Source organism: Uranotaenia lowii, chromosome 1 (assembly GCF_029784155.1).
Source record: "Uranotaenia lowii strain MFRU-FL chromosome 1, ASM2978415v1, whole genome shotgun sequence".
Lineage (NCBI taxonomy): Eukaryota > Metazoa > Arthropoda > Insecta > Diptera > Culicidae > Uranotaenia > Uranotaenia lowii.
The window spans coordinates 52,157,116-52,175,960 of record NC_073691.1 but is presented as its reverse complement, the minus strand read 5'-3'; the positions used below and the strand labels follow the sequence as shown (position 1 = coordinate 52,175,960).

The window sequence follows — 18,845 nt, the reverse complement described above, 5'->3', positions numbered from 1 at the left end:
AAAAAAAAGTATCTGAAAGCAATCTTGACTGATTATGCAAATGTTCTAACGAACGAACTATTCAAAACACGAATTTTCCCAGTTAAATCCTAAGTATTAATATTCTGGTACATCCAGAGGCCTGACAATTCTCAAAAGGTAAAAATTAATGGTTCCCGTACTTTCCAATTCGGTAAGAATTTTCCAATTTATAGCCACCATGGAATCAACATACAGTTATTCTAATAATTATTGATTTTCCGAACTTTTAACACTTTTTTAATTCGTTCGAAGTTGGACTCATTTTAAGTTTCTACGGGTACAATTCGATAATGAATAACAAATAACAAATCATAATGAAATTGTTGTTTTTATATCTTACGTTTAGTGACCTTTCAATTCGTAAACTTTTGCCTGAACTTTTCAGCTTCGTGCCTCCGCTTTTAACCTGCACTTGTAACCAACGATTCCCTAGACTGCTCAGCCGAGCTAAAACCCCCCCTCTAAGCCTCAGGGTCGGCACACTCGAAGATTCGGAACAAGGAAACACCTTAAATGCGCGTTAAAGAAATCCCACCTTTATTTCCCTATCTTGGGGTTCACACAAATGGTCACCAGAACTTCCCTAGATCAAGCTGGGTTGTGTCCTACCTTAGGGTGGCGTCCTTCAGGCGGCGAGCTGGAACAGCCGAAGCACGTGGGCCAAGGAAGGGCTTCTCCCCGAAACGGATGCCGGAAGGACCCCTGGAACGTGGGTCACAGGTAGGTCAACGGGTCACTGCTGATACTGCACCTCTAACGTCCTGGCCGTCGGTTGTTGATGGCTGCCTGATTCTAGTTGAACAATTTCTACACACAATCTATCGATAAACCTAGTGTTATAATGCATATCTAATGATTGAACTGCACTAATTCCGAACACCTCTGGGGGGGGGGGGGAGAGGGGGTGGGGAATGCAAATGGTGCAAATGGTCGACACACGCGGTCAGTGTACGGGCGGTCGAAGAGCCAGGCCAGGTGCAGCACGGGCCTAATGACGTACAGCAAGGTTGACTGAGGCCGGTAATCCGGCCAACTGGGTTCAAGCCCTAGAATGGCCTGCACGGGTAAACGGATGCTGCCAAGGTGGCTCGATGGAATGAACCCTAAACGGCCAGCACTGGTTGACGGACGCTGGCACGGGGGTTTGGTTTTCCAAAGCCAAATATCGGGGTCCTGGATGTTCGAACGCTCTGGTTAATGGCGCTCGCAGGATTGTGTGGCTTCGTCGAGATCTTCCATCCAAATAAAGCGGATCTTCCATACGGTCTTTGACCCCGATCCAGGTCAAAGGCTTTGTGGTGCATCCATGGATTCCTCACATCACGCCCTCTTGTCATTCTTGGTAATGGTGCTACCAAGACGTACAGCACCATCTATCTGCCAAATACGCTCCCGTTGACCTAATCGCGCAGGTTGGTGGTGCGCTAGGGAATGTCAGGTGGTTTCCTCCTTCGTGGCTCACTAAGGCGCTTCCTTGCATGGTACGCGCTTTTATCAAAGATCCCTACTGAACTAGGCAGTACAGGTTATGCTGGTTACACACTTTCAAAATGTACATTTAGAACGAGCTCCAATAATTTCTCTAAATATTTCTCACCTTCGCTCGATTCTTTTGCCGTTTCAAATAATTTGCCCACCACCGTATTATCAGGTAAGCACTTCAGCCTAAGTTCGAATAGTGTTAAATTTAAAAAAGTACCTTAGCTGGGATGTAGTGAATTTCACCTCTGCTCACTGCCGTACCAATGCACAAAGTTGTACTGTTGACTAGCAAAAACGTTTAAGTATACAATTCAACATAATAAAAACTATCTGAACAAGTCGACCTGAGCTTTTCGCGTTTCGCAGTTAACCTTCTGTATTTGTTTATTATTCGACCTCGACCTTATGTTTTGCTTTTAGCTTTCCCGTTTAATTTGCAGCATTTTTTTCTTCCTTCTTTATCGACCTAATTTGAGCACTGTCATCCTACTGGGGTCCGTTCAGTGCCGGCGGTACCCTAAGCCCACTCAGTGACAAGTAATGCTTGAACTAGTATTTCTTTTAAGGTAATTGAAAGTTTTCAGAAACGAGCGCTCTCTGGAGCCACTAGGGAGGAGTTAAGCCTTTCGTAGACCTCCCTTTTAAAAGCTGACGTTTCCGCCTGATTCAAAGCAGGCATTCCCGCATGTTTAAAAGTCCGGAGTGTCCGCCTTAATTTAAGCTGGTGTTTCCGCCTAGATTGCAGCTGAATTTCTGCCTGTTTGTAAGCGTCAGATAACACTTCCATCGAGGTTGTAGTGATTTGTCGCGGGTAATTGTAGTTTTTAAATATCGCAGTGAGGGAAAATGATGGGTGATGGTTTTCCCCGAATAATGTAGTCTTCAAAGCCGACGACAGCGCCACAAGCCACCAGTATGCAGCCACGAAGCTTCAGCACCTGACAACCAGAGGGCCATCTATGGTAACCCGCGCTGCTTGGTAACCATCCCGATCGGTAGCGACGCCCGACGAGTTCACGAAGGCGAACGATCGTGTCCGCCACAATGGGAGAGCAACGACCTATACTCGCGGTTCAAGGCTGGACAAAGGCGGCTTCCTGGTGCTGGCTCACTTCGATTAGTACTACGAAACTGTGAAGTACAAAGTGCACGACACATCCAGCACACAAAACCCATATCTAAGTGATAAAAGCCAGACACCAGGTAAGCCAGGAGACGCCGAACCGCCATTTTGTTCCTTTCCGGAACACTAACGCCTGATTCATCAACAGGACCCCTAAGTCTTTGGCCAAAACTCAACCATTTGGCGGGACGAAAACCAACCTGGTCCCTGAACCCTGGTCCTGAATCGGCCTTGGTCTTTAGTTCCGGTCGTCACGGATAGCAGTTATCTTCCGGACGATCACACGTTGAAGGTGGTTGTCGATTCCGCCCTACGAACCCTTCGGATCGACCAACCAGCTCTCCAATCCGCTCATTCGTCCTCGCCGTGGAGATTCACGGAAGGAAAATCCCGATTTCCAGACGGAATTGGACCGACAGAGTAGTTGGTCGGCAGTAGCGTTACCATCGCCGTAGATCCGCCAGTTTCAACAGCGTCAACCAGGGCGTGGCCCTAAAAGGTACCGTATCTTTCTAGTCATTACTAGTTTGCGCATATTCGAATTGTTGTGGCAATTGTCAAATAAAGGTAGAGAAGTGCATAATTGGGGTTTTCCTGATCTTAGAGTTCGAACTCCCTGCGATTTCTTTTGGTAAGCGAGCCGCCCTGAGGCCTAATAAAGGGAGTCCCTGTAACGCCGGTGGGGTGGTAGGTTTTAAACTTACATATTTGGCGCCCAACTTTCCATAGACTTACCACGGACTTCGCAGCGAGGCTCAACCGATATCTTGCATGCATCTCTGGGGAAACGCCCATGTTTCTCAATTTTATTTTTGCTGTAATTGGAAAATTTAACGGCTATTTGCACAACTTTGAAATATTCATTTGCCATACAGGGGTTCTGATGTCCAAAGGGTACTGTTCAACACGATTGTTTAAAAAGTATTATCGGAGTGAAGTTGTTTTAAGATTTAGATTTTAAATTGATTGGAGCAAAATTTCATTTGTGAAGTGTGATATCGGGAGAAAACAAAAACAGCAGCAAAACAAATCATTTTATTTCTTCCATTTTCAACTGTGATATAAACTGTCTTGTGTTTTTTAATATTTTTAGGTTCCTTATAGTATAATTTTTAAATTGTTTGTTCGTTATTTGGCCATTCTATAGTTTGTTTCAAATAGTATTTCGTTTTAATTTCCAAAGCTGTACAATGGATCTTACTCACTTAAAAACGTTATATGCTTCGCTTAATACTGCTCACCTGTCAGAGGAAGAACTCAGCCATGAGTTACGCATACGCAAGGCATTTGCGCCTGAGGATTCCCGTTCTAAACGCGAACGCACCCTACGGGGAATCTTGAAAGCTGAGAAAGATAGAACAAACATTCAATATTTCATTGGCTGGGACTCTGTTCTGGACGAATTAGAGTGGTGTGGTGAGAAGCTGAAAGGTATCCAAAAAGTACTTGAAAGCCCTAAAGCAAAAAAAGTGCCAGATCAAATTCATAAAACACAACTGGTACACATTTTCTTTCGCATGGAACGATTAAAAGCATATGTTGAGGGAGAAGAAAGTTTGAACTGTTTAACTATGATAGCTGTTGAATGTATGAGACTGTTGGTAAAATATTTCTCAATTGTTTCACCGATTGCAGAAGTTAGAGAAACCGAGCTGAGTATCATTAATGAAAGCTTCCAGAATGAACTCGCAATAGAAATAGATAGAAATATAGGGGAAGGAAATTTCATTGATAAACAAGTTATAAATCAAATGCATGATCTTGAAAGAAGAGGAAGCGTAGAAGAGCTAGCGGAAAAAGAAGAAGAGGAGAATAGGTCAGAAATACAATTTCAAATCTCAAACGCAGGTGTGTTCTGGGGTATGATTTCTGGTTGAAGTTCGGGATCTCCCCCAGCATTCAAGAACAGCCAGTAGACGTTTTGGATGATGGAATTCTTGAAGAGCTAGACCAGGAAGAAGAGCTATCCGATGAACAAAAGCATCACCTGGAGGAAGTAAAGAAACTCTTTATAGTGGCTGGTCCAGGGAAGTTCACGAAAACCCACGTGATTGAACATTCCATCCAAATCAAGGATGAATGTAAAAATTTAGAACCTGTACGCAAAAACCCATACCCCTGGAGTCCTCACATTCATGCGAAAGTACAACAAGCTCTGGACAACCTACTGCGGGATGATATTGTTGAACCATCGGAATCCGATTGGGCTCTTCCTATCATCCCGGTGGCTAAACGGGATAGTGCAGAAGTACGGTTGTGCCTAGATGCCAGAAAGCTGAATGAGAGGACTAAAAGAGATGCGTATCCCTTGCCGCACCAGGATCGCATTCTCAGTCATTTGGGTCCTGTTAAATTTCTCACGACCATCGACCTGTCACAGGCCTTTCTACAGATTCCGTTGAATTCCGCTTCCCGGAAATTCACGGCTTTCTCAGTACCAGGACGAGGTTTGTTTCAATACAAATCTTGTCCAATGGGTCTGGTCGGGAGTCCTGCTACTTTGAGTAAGTGCATGGATCGCGTACTCGGTTTTGGAGCTTTAGAACCTGCAATTTTCGTTTATTTAGACGATATTGTAGTGGCTACGCTGACGTTTGAAGACCACCTGGTCAAACTGAAGGAGCTAGCGAAACGTTTGGGGGAAGCTAATCTCTGCATAAACATGCAGAAGTCTAAATTCTGTTGCCGCGAATTGCCGTACCTTGGATACGTCCTATCCCAAGATGGATTGAGGCCTAATCCTGATCGCATTCAAGCGATCATCGGATACCAGGCCCCTAAATCGGTACGACAGCTAAGACGATTCCTCGGTATGGTTAATTACTACCGCAGGTTCATCGCAAATTTTAGCAGCACCGTTGCACCTCTCACGGACTTGCTTAAAAACAAGCCCAAGAGAGTGCAATGGAGTGCGACAGCAGAATTAGCCTTCCAGACCATTAAGGAGCAGCTTATCGCCGCTCCTGTAATGGCCAACCCAAACTTTTCGCTGCCCTTCGTGGTCCAAACTGACGCTAGCGATAACGCGATTGCCGGTGTCCTAACACAAGAGCATAACGGTGAGGAGAAGGTCATTGCGTACTTCTCAGAGAAATTGAAAGGAGCTGAATTAAGATACCACGCGGCTGAAAAGGAAGGATTGGCTGCCCTTCGCAGTATCGAGAAATTTAGAGGGTACATTGAAGGAACTAAATTTACTTTAGTGACAGATTCGGCCGCTCTGACTTTCATTATGCGAGCAAAGTGGCGGTCATCCTCTCGACTGAGCCGCTGGAGTATCCTTTTGCAGCAGTACGATATGGACATCCGGCATCGCAAAGGGAAGGACAATATTGTACCAGATGCGTTGTCCCGATCCATCGAGACTCTGGATGCAGAGCCCGAGGACGGGTTCGAGACTCTGGATGCAGAGCCCGAGGACGGGTGGTATCGAAAATTACTTTCCGCAGTTGAGTCCGACCCTGAGAGCTATGTCGATTTTAAAATTGTAGACGGAAAACTGCTCAAGTTCGTGGCATCGAAGGAAGACACAATGGACTACCGTTTTGAGTGGAAGCATTGTGTTCCGACTTCGATGCGCACACAGGTCCTCAAAGAAGAACACGATCAAAATCTCCACATCGGGTTTGATAAGTGTGTGGAGAAAATTAAACGCAGATATTACTGGCCACGCATGAGTTCAGATATCAGAAAATACATATCAAAATGCGAAAACTGTAAGATAAATAAGCACTCAACCGGCTCTAATTCTCCAAAAATGGGCAAGCAGAGAATTGCGGCCCGACCCTTCCAGATAATTTGCATGGACTACATTCAATCTTTACCACGGAGTAAGCAGGGAAATGCACACTTATTAGTTGTAATGGACCTCTTCTCTAAGTACTGCCTTCTTACTCCAGTGAAAAAGATTTCGAGTGTTAGTCTCTGCAAAATACTGGAAGAGTCGTGGTTCAGGCGATTTGCAACCCCACAAATAGTAATATCGGATAATGCTAGTACATTCCTTTCAAAAGAGTATCGAGCGCTACTGGATAAGTATGAAATTCAACATTGGGCCAATGCTCGACATCGAAGTCAAGCCAACCCCGCGGAAAGACTCAATCGAACAATAAATAGTATGATCCGTACATATGTAAAAACCGACCAAAAACTTTGGGACACAAAAATTTCCGAAATGGAATTTGTGTTGAATAACACGATTCACGCTTCAACAAAGTTTTCTCCCCATCGAGTCGTTTTCGGACACGATATCGTATCGAAAGGCTCAGACCACACTTTGGAGCCTGTATTAGAAGAATCGGAGGAGGAGAGAACCGAAAGGTGGAGAGGGTTGAGTAAGAAGGTAGGAGAACATGTGCGCAATCATCTTAAAAATTCTTATGAAGGGAATATGAGACGATATAATTTGAGGCATAAAAACTCACCCTCATTCGTTGTAGGTCAGCGCGTCTTCAAACGAAGTTTCCGTCAATCCTCAGCAGGTAACAACTTTAACGCGAAAATCGGCCCACAATTCGTTCCCTGTGTGATCATTGCCAAAAGGGGCACCAATTGTTTTGAGGTCGCAGATGAAAAAGGGAAATCCCTCGGCATTTTCTCGGCGGCCGACCTAAAAGCATGAAAAAAAAACAACAATTTGTAACACATTTGGGTATTTCAAATAAATTGCAATCGTAAGGAAAAAAAACTCTTAGAATAAACAACGAGCAGCTGTTCTGTGCATCTACCAAATCCTTAAAGGATACTTGGTTATGGTCTAGCATATCACGTAAGCAATAAATGTAAGCTATTAACTGTGTCTGCTGGTTTAGCGATCAACGAGTAGCAGTCATTCGTCACCACACAGCAATATTCGAAGCGCCCGTTGATCCCTGTTCCTGGAAAGCATTCAAACAGAGTGAAGACGTCCAGATCACGTCCATAGCATACATCATTTTAGCTAGGATATTCATCAACTAGCGTAATCATGATCATAGGTAACACAATCAATCATGGAGCACCTGAAAAGAAAAAAAAACAACAATCGTTAGATTTCACATCTTTTTTTACTTTATAGCTAGATTTAGGATAGGTTTTAGTGGTATTGTTCAGTTTAGACTAAGTTAAGTTAAAAAAATAAATAAAAAAAAAAAACAAAAAAAAATTAGCGTTAATTTATGTTTAAAATTAGTTGTTATGTCTATATATTTGAAAAATCGTAGGTTCTATTGAAAAAAATATAAATAACATCAAATTAAGATTGCTTATTAATCGCTTTTATGAAAAAAAGAAATTTAAAAAAAAGTATTATTGTCATGTCTGACAACCCTATATGCACATCATGGAAGTTGAAGTATAGGTCAAGATCAAGGTCATGCACTTAGTAAAAATTTGTCTTAGGTCAATGTTTTAAAATTTAAAAATTACAAAAAAAGTTAAAATTTTTCATGCAATTCACTAAACCACAGTCCATAGTTACAGAAAAAGTTAATTTCAAGTTATTTCATCAATAAATTTAAATTCATGCTTTCAAGTTCAAGGTCATGCACTTAGAAAATTTTTCAAAGTCATTTTTTACAATTTGAAAATTTCAAAATTTTTCCAAAAAAATTAGTCAATACGGCTAACAATAGTCCACAATTTGAGGAAAAGCTATTTTTATGCCCATAGAATAATAATTACAAATCAATACTTACGAATATCAACCATCGTGATGGGGCAAGGGCAAAAATTTGCGAAGTATACAAAGAAGCGAGATCATCACACCACTCTTATCTGCGGGATTTATAAGGCCAATAAATCCCCACAAAATAGAATAGCGCGATTTCGCTTGCCGGCACACTCAAATTCAAGCCACTTACCGTCCATCACGTCCAGCATCCAGAGCAACCACATTTCTCAACGTCCACGTTTCAGGATCGTTTTCAATCATTGACAGCAGTAAACAGTTGGAAATCTAACCCGAAAATCTCTCACAAACACAAATAAAATTTTAATGATTATTGTTGTACTAGATTGCAACTCCGACAAAGAATAAAACACGGAAAATTAAACTTGTGCAATATTGACCATGAAAAGTAGTAAACACGCTCCAAAATAAACTGTGATTTAGAATAATTTTTTTAGTATTAAATATTTTTTTGTTTGCTCTTGGTATTTGAATTTAGTTCACATTTTTGTTGTACAGTAAATTCAAACTTTTTAAGCTTTCTAAATGAATAGGTGGTATCTGTCGGAGGCTTCCCTTGTGGAACTTGATCGCTGGAGGCCGGAGTTCGAGGAACGCTGATGGCCAGTAAAGAATTTCTTTAAACAGAGCGGAGTCGATTACGATACTGATGCCTTATGACCCCGATACTCAATGACAATACCAAGCCTTATTCATGCGTTGTTCAGTCGAATTTGGGTGTCTAAACTTTTGTATTGTAGGTGAATGTCTCAAAGTTACCGTAAATACCTGTTAAATTGGCCGAGTGAATCTTGAATTGTGAAGGCAAGGTTCAGATGGCGTGTGTTATTGGTTTGGTTCGCTGCGAATACGCAGGTAGGCGAAAAATATTTCTAGTAATACTTCGGTATTACATAAGAAATATTTTTTCCCGGTCCGGGGGAGAGTGTAAGCGTCAGATAACACTTCCATCGAGGTTGTAGTGATTTGTCGCGGGTAATTGTAGTTTTTAAATATCGCAGTGAGGGAAAATGATGGGTGATGGTTTTCCCCGAATAATGTAGTCTTCAAAGCCGACGACAGCGCCACAAGCCACCAGTATGCAGCCACGAAGCTTCAGCACCTGACAACCAGAGGGCCATCTATGGTAACCCGCGCTGCTTGGTAACCATCCCGATCGGTAGCGACGCCCGACGAGTTCACGAAGGCGAACGATCGTGTCCGCCACAATGGGAGAGCAACGACCTATACTCGCGGTTCAAGGCTGGACAAAGGCGGCTTCCTGGTGCTGGCTCACTTCGATTAGTACTACGAAACTGTGAAGTACAAAGTGCACGACACATCCAGCACACAAAACCCATATCTAAGTGATAAAAGCCAGACACCAGGTAAGCCAGGAGACGCCGAACCGCCATTTTGTTCCTTTCCGGAACACTAACGCCTGATTCATCAACAGGACCCCTAAGTCTTTGGCCAAAACTCAACCATTTGGCGGGACGAAAACCAACCTGGTCCCTGAACCCTGGTCCTGAATCGGCCTTGGTCTTTAGTTCCGGTCGTCACGGATAGCAGTTATCTTCCGGACGATCACACGTTGAAGGTGGTTGTCGATTCCGCCCTACGAACCCTTCGGATCGACCAACCAGCTCTCCAATCCGCTCATTCGTCCTCGCCGTGGAGATTCACGGAAGGAAAATCCCGATTTCCAGACGGAATTGGACCGACAGAGTAGTTGGTCGGCAGTAGCGTTACCATCGCCGTAGATCCGCCAGTTTCAACAGCGTCAACCAGGGCGTGGCCCTAAAAGGTACCGTATCTTTCTAGTCATTACTAGTTTGCGCATATTCGAATTGTTGTGGCAATTGTCAAATAAAGGTAGAGAAGTGCATAATTGGGGTTTTCCTGATCTTAGAGTTCGAACTCCCTGCGATTTCTTTTGGTAAGCGAGCCGCCCTGAGGCCTAATAAAGGGAGTCCCTGTAACGCCGGTGGGGTGGTAGGTTTTAAACTTACATGTTTTGAACTTTTTTATTTCTGCTTGAAGTCAAGCTTCTATCTAGAGCGTCCGTCCCGGGATTTCCCGGTCGGGAATTGCCGGGAATTTGAAAAATTCGGAAATTCCCAACTCCCGGGAATCATAGTTTAATTCCCGGGATTTCCCGACATATATGAAATAATGTCTCTGGAAAAGCATGATAGCCTCCGGAACTATTCTTATTGTTCTTTTTGAAAATGTAGTCATTCAAAACTCATTGAAAATATGCCGATTCCTGTGGCAGTAGACATTTTGCAGCCATTTGGTGCATTTTTTTATTCAAATAGATAACTTTAAAAAAATTTATATATATTTTCAAACCGTTTCATTGAACGAAAACCCACAACACTTCGAAAAATATATGAAAAATCGCGCAGTAGGTAGGTAGATTGTGTTTTCTCGAAAGAACATTTATGCACTTGCTTCCCTCTGGCTTTGAAACAAGATGAATTTTAAAACTTAAAAATGGAGAAGACATCGTTTTTTTTTTTTCATTCGAAGAGCAAATATGTAGGGGAGAGTGGAGATATTTGACCCCTTTTCCTATTTTCACCATATCTTTTTGGAAAAATTTATTTTCATTGACTTACTCAGGTTATTTTGTAGTTTAAATTTTATTATTGAAAATAGTTTGATGTATTTGATTAACGATAAGTTAAATACACTTTACGAAAGCTACACGAATGCCATAATGATGGTAAAGTGTCATAAATAAAACCTAAAAAAAAACACTTTACGAAGAGTGAGACACGAACGCCACAAACGTGATAAGTGTCTTTACGAAGAGTACATATTGAACAAATCCCAAGTAACCATAAGCACTCAAACATAGCCCTTAATCAACACTATATTCCCATATATAACTCTGAATTAATGCTTGTTTTGCACTATATGCGTATGTATACGCATATAGTACTAAAAAGGCGAAATAGCGGGCTGAATAAATGCTATCATGACATAGCCTTTAATAAGCATTACAAATGCTGAATAAGAGCACCATCAAAACGTCATTTTTCGCCAGCCGTATAAAAGCATTAACAATGCATACTTAGAACACCTTTTTTTTCATTGATTGATCATGATTGATGTGAAAAGGAAATTCAAAATAGGAAATTATTCTTTGATTTATTAAAATGAACAAAAAATAAAAAATTAAATCATTATCTACAACATCAATCAACCTGCCGAATGAAGGATTATGCTTGCTTAATGAAGTGTTCTATGAAATGAGAAATGATTATAATTGAATTATGAATTACTTTTGATGAGTCTCGAACCGAGGATCCCGCAGCAGCCTTTATCTTTCCTTGCGCCTTTACCATTTCGACCACTCTTGATACTGATAAGGTAGGTGAAAAAACCCGTACTTCAAGCACTGTTCGGGTCACACAACTTCATAGACAATGTATGCGTGAGAAGGTTTGGAAATGTATTGGAAAATTTTGGGAGAAGACAACTGCAACTGCCCGCTCTGATTGTTTTCGTTTGCTGTCTTGCTTACTCACACGCAGCAAATGAGAAAATCACTCTTGTTTACATTCGAGGGTTTGACGTTTCTACGCTTTATAAAAGCTTTATATAAGCATTAACAGGAAGTTCTAGTGCTACAGTTTTAATGCTTGTTAACTTTATATAGTAGCTCTATATGTGCCATTAGTGCTATTTTTTGTTATTGCATCAATAATGCTTATATAAAACTAAAAAGAATAATGAATGTTGATATAATGCTAACTTGCATTAGAAATGTTGATTTAATACTGATTAAGGGTTATGGCTTAATGCTTATGGTTACTTGGGATTATTGGCTTGTATGCACGAAAGGTTCGATAAGCTATATTTCAATCAAAGTGCACATATTTCACATGTTTTTGAATATTTCCCGGGATCCCGGGAATTCCCGGGAAAAAGTACACCAGAATGGAAAAATGGCCGGGAAGTGGACACTCTATCTATTTCCTCAATAAAGATGGTCATCATCACTGATGATCACATCAAGCTGATGATCTCTATGAAATATTATTTACCTGGTTTACAAAAACAGAATTTTTCCGATCCGGAGCAGAAACTATCTGGCTATCATGTAAAAGTAAAAATGCCATATTCGCACTCAACGGGAAATCTTTGGTTGTTGGACAAGTTCGATGGAAAACGGGGAAAACCTGCTTGGCTACTCTCTTCATGCCACTCGAGGCGTCCGTTGAGGAAACTGTCAACGATTCGTCCGTTGACACGCAGGGCTCTCGCAAGTGTTCGTGAGAGCTTACACGCTAATTGGCGGATCGATAATTGCGAAAAGTTGAGAACGAAATTTGCAGGGAGGCACTTGAATGGAATCCAGAAGGACATCGAAGAAGTGGCAGACCTAAAACTCGTGGCGGCGAAGCCTAGCTGCCTAGATATGAACTATCGACGAGAGTCTTGACTGGGACTAAGTGCGCTGGAGAATCAACGACCATTAAGTAGGTAAGTAAGGCAATTCTTGGCGAGGAGCAATTGAATGTTGGTATTGCATAAATGGTTTAAATTATACTTAAATAGATTCCTATCTTACACCAGTGCTGGGTTATAATTAAGTATTTTTGTAGTGTAGTGTAGTAATTGTATTAATTCGAGCCAATATTAAGTGTTTAAAGTTAAGAGTGTTAACGTCTAACGCACACGTGAACAACATGTGTGTTCAATGAAAGTTGGTCGAAACAGGTTGAAATAGGTCGAAGCAAGTAGGAATGGATTTTGACAGTTGATAATCTGTCTCTTTCTAATTGACTTCGACCGATTTCAACCAGGTCGTCCGTTGAACATACTTACACCAATACTAATGCGTGTTTTGTGTGTTTTACACACGAATTTCTAGACAGACCGAAACAGATCACGGGAAAATTTAATTCAGGTTAACAAATTCTTAAATCAAGCCCTTCACACACAAAATATTCGAGGCCGAAAATTAGCAAAATTTTGCTCAAATTTGACTAGCTAGAATTTTAGCAATCTATTTAGGAATATTCTTCAAATTAAATTTGAACAAACAAGAAAAAAGTTAGCCGCCGCATTTTTAACTAATATTTCTAGCTAAGCCCGGAGGAAAAGATAGCTCCAGATCTGAAATTACAAAATTTATTGTTTTTTTTTATGGGGGAATGTTTGATTTATCATTAGAATACAAAAATATCTTCATTTTGATTTTATTTTATTTGTTTTAAACATCATTTGAAAAACTTTTTGTTGATAAGTTCCATTCCTGGAAACAAACCTTCCGGCAAGTGAACTGCCAAATGACCTATCCTAATCCACGATCGCACCGGGGTTGTTCCAGTAGCAACGGGTTCAAATTCCAACTGTTCGTTTCGGGACTGTTGCAAAAAAACCCGTCGTTTTTTCCATCGGTTGCAACCTGGAAAGAAAAAAAACCCATTCATTCGATTAAAACTCGGAAAATCTGTACACTTTTGAATCGGACCTTACCTGTAAGCATCCGGTGTTGATTTCGCTACATTTCGTCATGGAGTTGGCGGCCACCACAAGCACCACCAGCCACGAACATCCAGAACCGCACTTAATCGCCACCGACCGCCGACTGAATCCAAACATCCAGAGCACTTGGCGAAAACGAAACAAAATCGTGCTCTTTTTCTGACACACACGCTGCATGTGTGTTAGTGTGGTAGAAATGAATCCTGCTTTCGAGCTGGATCGGTTTCGACTAGTTTCGATCGATTTCAACTTGCTCCGTTGAACAACGACCAGACCTGTTTCGACCAAAACATCAGCCCATTGAACAACGACCACTTGACAGAAACTAGTCGAAACCAATCGCTACTTACGATTGAACGAAGCTAACATAAACAAGAATCGGCAAAACAAAATCTGTTGAACAAAACAAATTAAGCGCCAGAATTCGTCATTGCGATTGTGATTTACTGAACGTCGTGGAGTTGCCGTCCGTCGCTTACATCTCGGAGTCGAAGCAAACGAACTGGAAGCTAAATCCGAGTTGGTTTGGTGAAGAGTTGAAACAATACGAGAGCCGTAGGCCGAAGACATTTCTATGCCACTAGTAGAAAGGAAATTGGAAGACGAAAGAAAAATTGCACAAACCGAAGTTTTCTCCCGCAAATGGCATCAAAATCGTCTCGATTTTCAGTGTCGGAACATAACCACTAGCTCGGCAATCATCCGGTGAAAGTTTTCATTGGAAGCAAACAACGACCCCTAGTGGGTGAGTAGCGATTTTGTTTCTCTTATAAGAAGCGAAAGTAAAGCCATGATTATTAATCGGCAAATCGTTGTTGGAGAGCCGATTGTCGATGTTCGGGAGCTAAACGTACTATGGTGTCCAGCTCAGTTTTCTGGCGAAGCCGGAACAGAACCAGCCAAAAGCAGACGTCAGAGTTGCTCCGGGCACCTGCGGTCCGAGCTGTGATATGATTATTGTTATTGTTTGGATGTTATGGTAGGAAACGGGCCCGTGAGTAGAGAATGTTTGTTTGTTTTAAATGTCTTGTGGCAGTAAATAATTGTAATAGTTTCAAGTTTTGGGTTTTGGTATTTGTGTTTTGGGTAAGAGTTAGTCGTTTAGCACAAACTGAAAATCAGTGGTGCTCAAGTTGTTTCAGCAGGCTTACCCAAGGACAACGATGACCATCCCGAATGTGTATCTTGCCATATCCTCTGACTTTCAAACACATAATTTTATTCTGTCCACAATACCATCTACATAGCTCGCACAAATTGTGAGATTGCAGATTGCCAGAAATCACACTCCGGATAATCGTCGCTAACACGGACATCCTTTTGATGGTTCATAGCAGGGCGCAAAGGGTTGGTCCAAATGAAATGAAGACGTTAGTACAGTACAGTCCAATTGAACATTGCCATTGACTGACAGGATGACCAGTTTAACATCTAACATATAAGGGAGATTTCGGATCTAAGTAGATGACAAAAAAAACAAATCGCTTTATTACTAATTTTATGTGTATTTTCCCTTCATGTCAATATCGATTCGCAATGAAGCTGAAAAGTTTAGCGATACTGTTTCATATTTATATCTCAATTATTGTTTCCATTTGTTTAGTGATGATAGCTTGTTTGTTTGGTTGTTCTGGTTTATGTTGTTTCTTGAATGAAATGACGCGCATAGTGTCCTGGGCTCGAACCATACCAACACTGTTCAGCAAATAATAGCTTCTCAATCTAACTATTTTTTTATTTATTTTTAAGGGTGATGATGATAAGCTTGACAGGTTAGAGGTTAGGTTTCGGGGATGCCAAACAAGATTTTTTGTGCCGAACTACTGTTCATCAAACAGCGCGTCTAGAAGCCCATACATTTGCATTTACAATGTTCCGCGGTCTAGTTGAATGTATTTGTATAAAGTATGCTTGATCTTAATTGAATGTTCCGGCTCCGTTAGCTTACGTTTTGTGAAAATATTTTTACTATAGTTAAATATATTGTTGACTTACATGGGTCAAGGTGTTACTGAAAAGAATCGTACAAATCACTCTCGAAGCAACATTTTTGATGCGCATGGATAATCTTGCCGTAAACAATAGTCGCTTTCGATAATACTCTTTCCTTATTATGTTAATATAAGCTTTTAGAACGAACAGGATATGATAGCGACATGTTCAAATACCATTGAACGGGGGAAACTGAAATCTACTGGAGTTCAAGAAATCAAGCATTCAACAGCCATTGTTGAATATATTGCAAATAATATGAAGAAGATTAAACGATGGCACTCATTTAGAGAGTAAACAGAAAAGTGTAGTTTTCTTAACGTTTCATCCATACCCGCTCGCAATCTTACTGACTAAATTAGTAATCATCACATATTTGATTCATCTAGAGAGTATGGTCGGCAAAATAAATATTTGCGGTGATGGATTTCAGTGTTGAATTTTGCTTCCAGCTTTATTTCCTCCTATCAAATTACGAGGCATATCTCTCGCGGTTTCGGATTTTGTGCAGCTTCTGATCAAAAGATCAGCGACTTTTTGTATAATGTTGCAATGACTCGCTTCGCTAGATCCTATTTTGTTTAGGTTGGGATGCATCCTCTTCAGTACCATACTTAAGCAAACAATCAATAAGCATTGCAATCTTCTCCTCAATAGGATAAGTGTGTGTGCGATCATCGGTGCCTAAGTTAGGGCGTTAAGAGTATATAATGATAAACGCGTTCAATTATGGGTTGAGCATTTTTTTTATCTTCTTTCTTTATTTGACTAGCTTCCAATATCCACGTTATCTATCATATAGTAATTTTAAATGCATAAAAAAGAGAGCCGCAACGTTTTAAAAAAAGCCCTATCATGTTTGTTTGTTTGGGAGAATTTCGTACAAAATTAAAGAATGGTTTAAGACATCTCAAGACATGGACTATGTGTTCTCTTACAAAAGTGTTCTACGTGTTGTGTTCCATCAACGGAGGAATAGAAATGTAAGGTGTTGGTCGCGTGTGAATTGGCAGTTTGGATTGGATTTGTCACCTGCATTACAGTCTTTGCACGTATCTGCACTCAGGCAAATTCTTATTATAATTTTTATAAGATGCATCTTATGAACCGCTTTTTAGAGTGTAAAATAATTTTTCATAAGAGTCTTATGAAATTCTTTCAATTTTCATACGATGTTCTTATGAAAAATAGAAGAAACGGCATTGTGTGAAAGTAATGAACACATTCGTTCATTTCAACAGTTTTTTCATCATCTAACAGAACGAAGCAATCGCCAGTACAAAGTTACTAGTTTTACTTCAAAGATAAATAATATTGTCATTTCTGGAATGGTAAGTCCGATTTGTTGTTTCTGATGTGAGCGACATATCAGCACAGATATTAGTAATTTGAAATACATTTTGGTTTACTTTTCAGCTATCTGATCTAACAAGGTCGAAGGTTGGGATGCGGCAAAAAAACTTTGATGGAAGTGTCTGTTGATGCACTGATGCACTGATGGTGACCATAAATGATTTGATTTCAAACAAATTTGACAAACAATAAAGAGAATGTTTTCAGCATGAAATATCTAAAATTATTCTTATTAGAAAGTGATTTACTGTTTCCATAAGAACCTCTTATGAAAAGCAACAACCTCTCATTGCAATAGGCGTTCATCTTCAGAATTCATTCGCGTCATAAGACAATCTTATGAATTTCAATAATTTTTCTTATGGCGCCACTTCATAAGAGAATCTTATGGCATACATAATAGTATTTTTCTGAGTGTGGGTAAGCATTTTTTGTCCAAAAAAAACCCTGTTCAACTGTTATACTGTACTATCTCGAGCGTGGTTTGGTTAGAAATTCACCAATTGGTAAGTTGAAACTTCTCCAAAAGAGTCGATTTGTTGGAACATCGGATTTCTAATAGATTCGATTTAAAAACTTTCCTACATGTGAATCTATGTATATTTTGTTGATAGACTGGTAAACTGTTATAAAAAATTGTAGTAGAAAACATACGGAATCATTGAGGAGTAGAGACTGCTTTAGGTTTATGGGGGCTGTATAACTGCTATTTGTATATGTATGTATAGAGTTGTATATAAGTATAGAGTTTGGTTATGTTCATTATTGATTTTCATTCACTTAATCGAACACTGTTTTTAATCAATGTACAGACAATTTTTTTCATGCTGCTAGGGCTAGGGTACATTTATTCTTCCCATTCCTTCTCGTCTACACCTTCCATGTCATCCTGTTCCAGTTTGCGGTTTACTGGCATCCGAGCGCTGACCGAATTTTTAATCTGTGGAGATGAAAAATTGAATAAATAAATTAAAACTTCAGACTTATCAAGATTAAATTTAGAACAGAAAGGCCAGCAAAAGTATAAAACAGATTCAGAATTCATATTCAGAATTCATATTCAGAATTCAGATTCAGAATTCAGATTCAGATTCGGAATTCAGATTCAGAATTCAGATTCAGAATTCAGATTCAGAATTCAGATTCAAAATTCAGATTCAGAATTTAGATTCAGAATTCAGATTTAGAATTCAGATTCAGAATTCAGATTCAGAATTCAGATTCAGAATTCAGATTCAGAATTCAGATTCAGAATTCAGATTCAGAATTCAGATTCAGAATTCAGATTCAGAATTCAGAATTCAGATTCAGAATTCAGAATTCAGATTCAGAATTCAGATTCAAAATTCAGATTCAGAATTTAGATTCAGAATTCAGATTTAGAATTCAGATTCAGAATTCAGATTCAGAATTCAGATTCAGAATTCAGATTCAGAATTCAGATTCAGAATTCAGATTCAGAATTCAGATTCAGAATTCAGATTCAGAATTCAGAATTCAGATTCAGAATTCAGATTCAGAATTCAGATTCAGAATTCAGATTCAGAATTCAGATTCAGAATTCAGATTCAGAATTCAGATTCAGAATTCAGATTCAGAATTCAGATTCAGAATTCAGATTCAGAATTCAGATTCAGAATTCAGATTCAGAATTCAGATTCAGAATTCAGAATTCAGATTCAGAATTCAGATTCAGAATTCAGATTCAGAATTCAGATTCAG

The 18,845-nt window shown here is 40.1% G+C and overlaps 1 protein-coding gene across 4 annotated transcripts in view; it reads right to left on the bottom strand.

The window, feature by feature from the left end:
* Positions 1–15,263: 15,263 nt before the first annotated feature.
* The window catches only part of LOC129747490 (coronin-7), a 57,755-nt gene continuing 54,173 nt past the window's right edge, over positions 15,264–18,845 (bottom strand). For all 4 annotated transcript variants that reach the window (XM_055741749.1, XM_055741740.1, XM_055741756.1 and 1 more), the window contains one exon: positions 15,264–18,063. In XM_055741749.1, coding sequence (XP_055597724.1) covers positions 17,971–18,063 — 93 coding nt within the window. In that variant the 3' untranslated portion in view covers positions 15,264–17,970. The remainder of the gene's footprint in view (positions 18,064–18,845) is intronic.